Raw genomic sequence first — 9,048 nt, forward strand, 5'->3', positions numbered from 1 at the left:
AGGTAACTAAATGAGACAAAGTAAAAAATTAAAACCCAAACGAGGTCTTAAAAAGCACATGGTGCCCTCAAAAAAACAAGATGGCCAACGGCAGCTTCAACCAGTTCATATGAGCCTTAGTGGACTCTGTTTGGCTGCAGGACTCAATCACTCAATGACATAAAAGGCAGGACTTTGGCCTCTGGAGTAACTTTAGGGTAAGACCCAGGTTTTCTGTAATTCAATGGTGGTCCATGTCTTACTGTGGTAACTTGGTAACTGCCTGCTCTGGAGCAGATGATGTTTCAGATTGGAGATTAACAGGTATGAAATCACTGCCTGCTGACCAATTAATTAACTAAAAAAACAGTTCAACCATTCAACCACTTGAAGGTAGTTAAAACTTCTCAGCATAGACAGTGAAAGGGTCTAACATTTGTCCTCCACGAAGATGGCATTTTAAGACCTCCTCTGTACTCTACATGATTTTTGACACCTCACTATATATCAATAAACACGTGGCTTGACAACCATTAGATCAGTTTCTACGTTTTTCCAGTGGTAGCTACATAAGCAGAGATGATCCTCACTAACTTTGTAATACTTTATAATACATTATAATACTTGTTTTGTATTTTGAGATTGCATCTTCATATTCAAATCTAGAGCTATGGTTCCAATTACTATTTTTTTGGAAGCCAGCTTTGGTTCTTCTTTTTTTGTTTGGAAATAGAAGTAAAATAAAACAAGTTCTTATTCCATTCAACTTCTTTCTTAATATCAAGCTACTAAACTAGTAAGTACTAAATAGCAAGTTACTAATTAATGATGATTGATTTTACAGGCAGTATATTGCTTTAATTTAGTGCTGTCAGCGTTAATCTCGTTAAAATGACGTTAATGCTATAACCGCATTAACGTGGCAAATCTCTGTTAGCAAGTTAGCGCAGATCGCCCCATGCGTGGGGCTGCACGGCGTCAACCCGACCTAACTGCGCTAACGCGTTGACGCCGTCCGTGGAGATTTGCTGCTTTAATGCGGTTATGGGGTTAACATCATTTTAATGAGATTAATGCTGACTTACTTTAATTCTTACATTTTTTAAAATTATGTAATTTAATGCAATCAGACATTACAAACACACCACCAACTGAATAAATACACAAAAATCTGATAAGTATGGTTTAATTGTGGTTCTAAGGCATTGTGTTTATTTATTTAATGTGTCCTATCTGCAAAACAAGTGATCCAGGAACAAAAAATAAAAGGGAATGAACTCTTTATAACCTACTTTAAAAACAATCATTTCAAATGTTTAAAATGAGGTGACTGTATGAAACAGGTAAGCTGAAACAACACTTTATATTTCATTATAAAATTAATGATATGAAAATGAATAGTTACACTAATTGATCTTAATCACCTCTCCAGACTTTTTAATCTGGAAGTTAGCTGTATACCAGAGTGAGGAGAATGAATGATGACCGACAGTCAACACATTAGACAGCTTGAATACTTATGTTATATGATGATGTAACGGAAGAACAAAGAAAAAGCAGGTCACAGAAATGCTGAAAGCTTTACTTGAAGTTGGTCCATATAATATTTAAAAAGAAAAAAAAGAAAGTAAAAAGTCACAATGGACAAAAACAAAAAGTGCATATTATACAACAACTTAAATGATTTGATTTTGCTTTATATAATAACTATAGGAAGACATTTTAAGTTTGAAATTTCTGAAAGCCATGTTTCTCAATGTAGGAGCACATTCTGTAGATTGAAACTTATGACTTTATTTTTAATTAGTTATTTTCTCATTGGGACAACAACTGTGTATTAATGTAATATTTTAAAATGATATTTTAATATTGTGTTATAGGATACAATAACACATTACTATCTAATTGTTCTAGTTCCATTGATTTGTACAGCTATGTTTGGATATTCCTTCTATGTCCACTAGTTTACTTCATTTGCCAAAATAATAACACACAATAAACAAAATTATGGATTATTTTTTACTAAATTTTTTTACAAAACTGTAAGGAGCAAAGCTATAAGGGAGAACACAACAAAGGATGAGACGGGACTGAGTTAATATATAGACACATGATGACAATTAACAGTCATCAGGTGGGAGGACAGCTGAAACCAATCAAAGATGAAGAGGCAGGACAAAACATAGTGACAGGAGACAATGACAATCAAAAGTACGAAAAACTCTAATCATCCCTAAAATCTCCAAACCATGATAACTGTGGAAGCCCTAATATAATAATAATAATGATAATAATAATAATAATAATAATAATAATAATAATAATAATAATAATAATAATAATACTGATAATAGTTTATTAGTGACTATGTTAATGAATAAAAGTATATTTTTATCATATAGGATTTCCAAACTCAGCAATTTTTAAAACAGAAATGAGTATCTTATACAAAAATTAAATCCCCAGCATTATATGAAACTTTTAAAATGTTATCTAAATGTTACCTTTCTTTCTACTTTAATTTTCATAGCGGAATGCAAATGTCATATAAGTATTTTCCTCATTTGTGTCTTTAGACTGTAGAATCAAAGCAATCCACGTCCTCTTCTCCTACAAATCGGCTGGTCGCTCCAGAGAACACGCTGACCAGCTGGCTGCTCTTGATTCTATTATGGAGACAATTTATATACATTTAAATCAAATGTGAAACATCATTATTATTGATCCATATTCTAAATTAAGTATGCTGCAGCAGTATATGAAAATTGTTAATAGAAGGCCACTTTTTTTTTCTTTTAATCAAGCACAAACATTGTTCATTTGTGGATTATATGTATGTTCTCATTTAACCTAATCACGACTGAAAATCTCTAAAAAAAATTAACGAACTCATACGGCTTTGTGAAGCAAAACAAAGTAGGTCGAGTGACTCATTGAAATATGGAAGCATATATAGAAACACAATATAATGGAAAAAATGTACAATGTACAACTTGATTTTAATTTAGCATATATTTGAAGAAACAAATAATTTAAAAACTGTTCTGCCCCAATATACTTTGGTACATCTAGAAGAACAAAAAAATAAGCTGCGAGATTTAAAATAGATTTAAAATTATAGTATGTACAAAATAGTAACCAATGCGGCTGGCCCACCTTGGTTACTTTTAAAATTCACTACTCATATGTCAACACTTCTCTCATTACAAATAAATCCAGTGTGCACATTTTGGTTTTTTAGAGCTGGTTTTTTGTGACCTGCAAACAACCTTTAGAAACATAACTGCGGGCTCTCACGTATTTGTTTCTGTCTGTGGGTTTCTCATGTGGTTTTTATCTAAGATGTTAAAAAAGCTCAGTGTGTGATCATCATCACACCCATACACTGTTTAAAGAGTAACTTTCAAGGTTCCATAAATATCAAAGTACAAAAGTCAGTGGTTTCTTTTCTTTTTTTTCTAACCTAGTTAACTCTTTGAGTAGTCCTTAACTGAACTCCTCTCTTTAGCCCTGTTCAGTAATAATATGAGATGTATGGCTCAGGTTTAATATTCTCCAAAGTTTTGGCACTAGCAAATTGTCAAAGCTTTTTCTTACTATAGCTTTTTAAGCAGTTAAGGGTGTTAGATCTTTTGCATTTGTCAGTTATGGGTAAATTACCTTTCATCATTCTTGGTTTTGTGATAACAGCATATGTCGCCTGGGTTGACTCCACCTCACTGGCCTCTGCAGACATTAAAACACAGAGCCAATATAATACCTTACACATAAGTACAAACGGTAACTTCAAAGGCAAAAAGTTGTTATGAAAAATGTGCTTGTCACAGTTTTAATTCTTTTGATGAGTTTTTATCAGGCTGACTATTACATATACAGGTCATTACAGAAAAAAAGGGCAGATTTCAAATATTACAAAATTAAAAACAACAATAAATGAGAGCAGTTCATACCTACATATACTTGTTCTCACCTGTGTGTGGGGACGAGCGGGACTGGAGGTTAACAGTAAAATATATATATATTTCACTATCAATCACCAGACTAGCTTTGTATATTACTGGTATGAATGTTTAGTCAAAACCACTTATGCTTACTTTGCGCCAGTGGCATTTCTTCAGTGTGACCATGGATGTTGTGTTGATATTTCAGCCAATAAAAGAGGCCAGCCAGTAGCAGCAGTAGAACCATCATAGAAACACCGACCCCAAGGTATACGTGAAAGTAACTCTCTTCAGTTTGAGCACGAGTTCCCAGACTTCTAACAATGAGCCAGCTCTCTGCTGATTCTCCAGTATCAGAGATGCTACATTTGTAGACTCCTTCATCAGATTTGGAAACAGAGGGGTTCATCATGTTTCCTGTTGGACTATGGCCAATGGAGATGCCACTTTTATAGAAATCAGCAGTGAAGTTAGAATTTTTGTCCTCTTTTCTACAGTGTAAGATCATCTTATCTCCCTCCGTTACAGGATTCACAGGACTGTCCAGGATCACAGGACCACCTAAATGGCACATGATTTGTTAACATATAAAAGTTTCACTTACTACAGACATTAGATTATTTATATTTTTGAATAAAATGTAATGAAAAATGTATCACATTTAACCTAATTGTAGTGCACATAAATTTATGTTTTATGTTGTGTTTATAATGATGTTGTTTTTCTATCAGGGAAAAAAAAAAGTTAAATATTATATTATGTGCTTGGCTAAATGTGCTATATCAAAACATATTGACCTACAAAGTCTGTAAAGTTTAAATACGAAGGGGTAATTCCGTCTTTGCATACCAGTTACAGTGATGTTGACAGTGTCGCTTCTTTGTATTCCTCCATTTTCACACCAGTATTCTCCACTGTCACTTGATGGATAAGCATTAATAATACTGCAAGGTCCAGTAGATGTATCCCAGGTAGAAGCACATGGTCTAACATGTCCCTTTGTCTTTTTCATCACCCTCCATCCAGTCAGTCCATTCAGTCCTTCACAGCTAATAGAAATTGACTCTAGTTCAAAGAACTGCTGTCTATTTGGAACAACCTGAGGAAAAGCTGAATCTGAGACAGAAATCACAGGATAAATTGAAGATGATGATGAAAAAAATGACCAAGTCAAATATTAAAAATATTAACTGTTTTTGAATTTGAGAAGATATATCGCTGGAGGAACATTTTGGGTTTAGTTAGGTTAAGTGGCAAAAGGTCAGTAACATGATTGGGTATTTAGAAAAGAAAATTTTAAAGAGCCAAAGTTTCTCAGAAGTACAGATGGGTAGGCGTTCACCAATCTACAAAAAAAAAAATGTTCTTAAACAAATTGTGGAACAAATTAATAATGTTACTCAGTGTAAAATTATGAAGACTTTGAATATTTCATCATCTACAGTACATAATATGATCAAAAGAGTCAAAGAATGTGGAGAAATTTCTGTGTCCAAAGGACAAGGTGAAAAATTAATACTGGATCCCCATGATCTTAAAGCATGAACTCTTCCTGAAATCGCTGTTCATAGAAGAAGCCACATGTGAACGTGATTGACAAAAGCATCCATCTTTTTTCAACAAAAGCTCATTTAAAATCACCTTAAAGTATAAAACTAGTCTGTGGTCTGACAAATATAAATTTGAAATTATTTTTGGAAAGCCTGGATGGCATATCCTTTAAGCTAAAGAAAAGAGGAACCAACCAGTTTGTTATCAGCACTCAGTTTAAAAGCCTGCACCTTTGATGGTATGGGGCTGCATTAGTGCATCTATAAACTGGCAATTTGCACATGTGGAAAGGCACCATCAGTGCTGAAAAGTATATACTGTTTTTACATCAATATATGCTCCCATCCAAAAAATATGTTTTTCAGGGACGGCGTTGCATATTTGTGTAAGACAATAATAAAACTGCATCCTGCATCTTCAGCATGGCTTCATAATAGAAGATTTTAGGTTGTGAATAGAACTGCCTTCAGGTAAGATCTTTCACCATCTGAAAACATTTGGTGCATCATGAAATGAAAATATACCAAAGAAGATGCATATCAGATAAGAATAAGAAATATTCTTCTGTCAAAAGTCCAGTAACTGATCTCCTCAGTTCTCAGACATTATGACATTATTGGATTATTGTTAATAAGAAAGGGGGTGCTACACAGTGGGGAACATCTGTTTTGTAGTGTGTTGCTGACATCAAATTTAAAATGAGTTAATGTCTTTCTTTCTCATGGTAATTTTTCTCAGTTTAATCATTTGAAAGGCTATGAATAGTTAGCCTAGTTAGTATGAGAATGTTTTATTTCTTAGAAATGAGGCTGTACTGTATTTAACTACTTACCATGTCTTTGAAAATCACCAAAGTTGATTGTTGTCATCAATAGTAACAGCATATTCATCACTGCAAAAATGAAGAAACATAATGATAGCTTAAATGTCATATTTTTAATATTTTCTCTTAAGATTTTTTTTAATATATATATTTCTTTCATTACTCGCATGCATGTGTTTTCTGAATGACTGACTAAATAACTTTCTGTAGACAGACAAAACTCAGTACTCACACAGTCTGATGCCATGAGCTCTGACCTCCATGTTGTCTTGTTGCTGACTGCATGAGTGTCAGAGTGAAAGAACATCTATTGTTCATAGGAACTTCCTCTTCCTGTGTTTCTTGTGGTGACTGAGAGAGCAGCAGGTCTTCCTTTCTGAGAAAACCTTCTAACAGATATATATTCCTAATTATATAATATAAGAAGTAAAAAAAGGTTCATTTTTTTTGTGTGTGTAAGATATAGACATACAAAAGACAGCAGGTCTTTTGTATACACATACACACATCTATCTATCTATCTATCTATCTATCTATCTATCTATCTATCTATGTTCCATGGCCTTAATGATTCTTTTTTATCTTCAAAAACTTTGATTTCGTTTTGAACTTCAATAACAAAACAGAAAACAACCAAAACAAATACAAAACAAAAAAAGCAAAAAAAGTTTATCATATTCTTTCTTCACACACCAAACCCCACACCAACCACTCTCTCATTACCCCTCAAGTTACTTGATGGCCTTAATGATTCTAAAGATATAAAGCTAGTAAACAAGTACTCAAGCAAAAGGTCTAATATCTTGTTAACACATGAGACTTCAAAGGAAAAACAAAACAAAAGAAATTAGAAAAAAGCTGCATACATTTGCAAAACATCAGTAACAACCAGTGCTGTTCATTATTAATTATCATAATTAAAGATTTTATTTATTTATTTCTGACAAAAAGAACCAAACTAAAAAATGGATTAAATTGACTAAATGATCAACCTCTAAATTTTGTCACTGTCCTGAGACTCATTTGGGTCTTCATACTCATCCACTCCACGCCGTCTGTTTCGCTAGAGGTGACACTACATGCAGAACAGAATACAGCATAATGGCCTTGTATCTAAACAGTAATTCACTTCAGGTGGATTTCTACATGTGTTATTTACAATTAAGTGTGTAAATAACAAGCAAATTGTAAAGTACATTTATTTCTCTGACCTAAGCTGGCACTGACATTAAATAAATGTAATAATTCATGTAAAGCAGTGGTCCCCAACCCCCGGGCCTCGGACCGGTACCGGTCCGTGAGTCGTTTGGTGCCGGGCCGTGAGAGTTGAGGCTCAGGTGTGAAATGTATGGTTTTCAGGGTTTTTATCAGTTTTCAGCGTTGTTTTGTTATGGTTTTTATCGTTAACTCGGTTTTCCTGGGTCTTTTCACGTGTGTTATGAATAAATCTTCTTTTTTTTGGTACCGGCACTAGTTTTATTTTGTTGTATTCATCCGCGACACCTTAAAGGCCGGTCCGTGAAAATATTGTCGGGCATAAACCGGTCCGTGAGGCAAAAAAGGTTGGGGACCGCTGATGTAAAGCATGAGACCTGAGCTGGAGGTGGCAGAGTTGATGTTGAGACCTGAATGGATAGAATTAGAAATGAGTCAGGTTGAGTGGTTTGGAGATAAGGTCAGACAGGCAAAGTTGAGATTGTCTGGGCATGTGCATAGGAGAGATAGCGAATGTATTTAGAAAAGAAAAGTTTGGTGAACATGGAGCTGCCAGGCAGGAGGAAATGAAGATGAGCTCAGAGAAGATTCATGGATGTTATTAAGGGTGAGATTTAGAGGGTTGGTTTGACAAAAGAGTGACAGAAATAGGATGAGATGTCAGCATCCTATTTTTTATTGTAACAACCAACGATTTATACAGGAAAATAATGACTATTAATAAGGTTGCCCAAACTTTTGCATCCCACTGTATATAGCGCTGTCTTTTAATGGGGACTGGCTTCCATCTGGTCAATCTACCATATAGGCCTTATTGGTGTAGTCCTGCAGAAATGGTTGTTCTTCTGGATTGTGCTCAACAGAGCAATGTTGGATGTCTGTCATAGTCACCTTTGGGTTCCTAGTTTACTGCAATCTCTCAGATTGGCTGGGTAGCAAGTTCTGGGAAGAGTCCTGTTGGTTCAAAACGTCTTCCATTTATGAATGATGGAGGCCACTGTGCACCGTGAGACTCTCAATGCTACTGAAATTTTCTGTAACCTTCCAGAGATCTGTGCATTGATACAGTCCTGTCTACTGATATGTCCTTGGAATTTAATTGTCCTCTGACATGCACTGCCAATGATGGGGTCTTATATAGAGTGTGTGCCTTTCCAAATAATCTCCAGTCTGCTGAATTTACCACAGGTAGACTCCAATCAATTTGTAGAAACATCTGACAGACAATCAGTGGAAACACGATGCATCTGAGCACAACTCTGAATGTCATGGCACTCAAAGTTACAGTTTTTCTCCATTGGTTTGGCTCATTTCTTGAAACAGAAATTACATTCTCAAAATAACATGGACAAACCTCCAAACCTCTTGGCAAAAGTTCACAACAGAATGGCATTTCTCATTCATTTCATCAAATGGCAAATGCCTTAGTACATGCCTCAATTGTCTCAGTGCATCTTTCCAAATGATTAAGTACAAGTAGCCTACAGTTATACAGTTAGCCCACATTTAGCACATTTTCCAAATGAATAGATCTTGTAG

The 9,048-nt window shown here is 34.7% G+C and overlaps 1 protein-coding gene across 2 annotated transcripts; it reads right to left on the reverse strand.

Moving 5' to 3' along the window:
* Positions 1–1,272: 1,272 nt before the first annotated feature.
* Positions 1,273–6,578, reverse strand: LOC106096554 (high affinity immunoglobulin gamma Fc receptor I-like). Of its 2 annotated transcripts, none has more exons than XM_013264478.3 (6): positions 6,527–6,578; positions 6,304–6,363; positions 4,770–5,036; positions 4,074–4,481; positions 3,640–3,705; positions 1,273–2,645 (listed from the first exon to the last, which is right to left on the reverse strand). In XM_013264478.3, exons 1-6 carry the CDS (start codon positions 6,555–6,557, stop codon positions 2,590–2,592), a joined length of 888 nt encoding a protein of 295 aa, XP_013119932.1. In that variant the 5' UTR covers positions 6,558–6,578; the 3' UTR covers positions 1,273–2,589. The 2 variants fall into 2 exon arrangements, with proteins under 2 accessions (XP_013119932.1, XP_025761828.1); XM_025906043.1 differs by having other exon boundaries at positions 4,068–4,481.
* Between the last annotated feature and the right edge of the window lie 2,470 nt (positions 6,579–9,048).

The sequence above is a fragment of the Oreochromis niloticus genome, linkage group LG3 (genome assembly GCF_001858045.2).
Source record: "Oreochromis niloticus isolate F11D_XX linkage group LG3, O_niloticus_UMD_NMBU, whole genome shotgun sequence".
NCBI classification, from domain to species: domain Eukaryota; kingdom Metazoa; phylum Chordata; class Actinopteri; order Cichliformes; family Cichlidae; genus Oreochromis; species Oreochromis niloticus.

What these genes read in the sequence shown, in the direction of transcription:
- LOC106096554 (XM_025906043.1), bottom strand. Translation starts at nt 6,557, where the DNA reads ATGGAGGTCAGAGCTCATGGCATCAGACTGT. An exon ending in AGCTCATGGCATCAGACTGT is followed by an intron (nt 6,364 to 6,526) that starts GTGAGTACTGAG and finishes TCATTTTTGCAG; the next exon opens with TGATGAATATGCTGTTACTA. An exon ending in GCCACTGGCGCAAAGTAAGC is followed by an intron (nt 3,706 to 4,067) that starts ATAAGTGGTTTT and finishes TAATGTCTGCAG; the next exon opens with AGGCCAGTGAGGTGGAGTCA.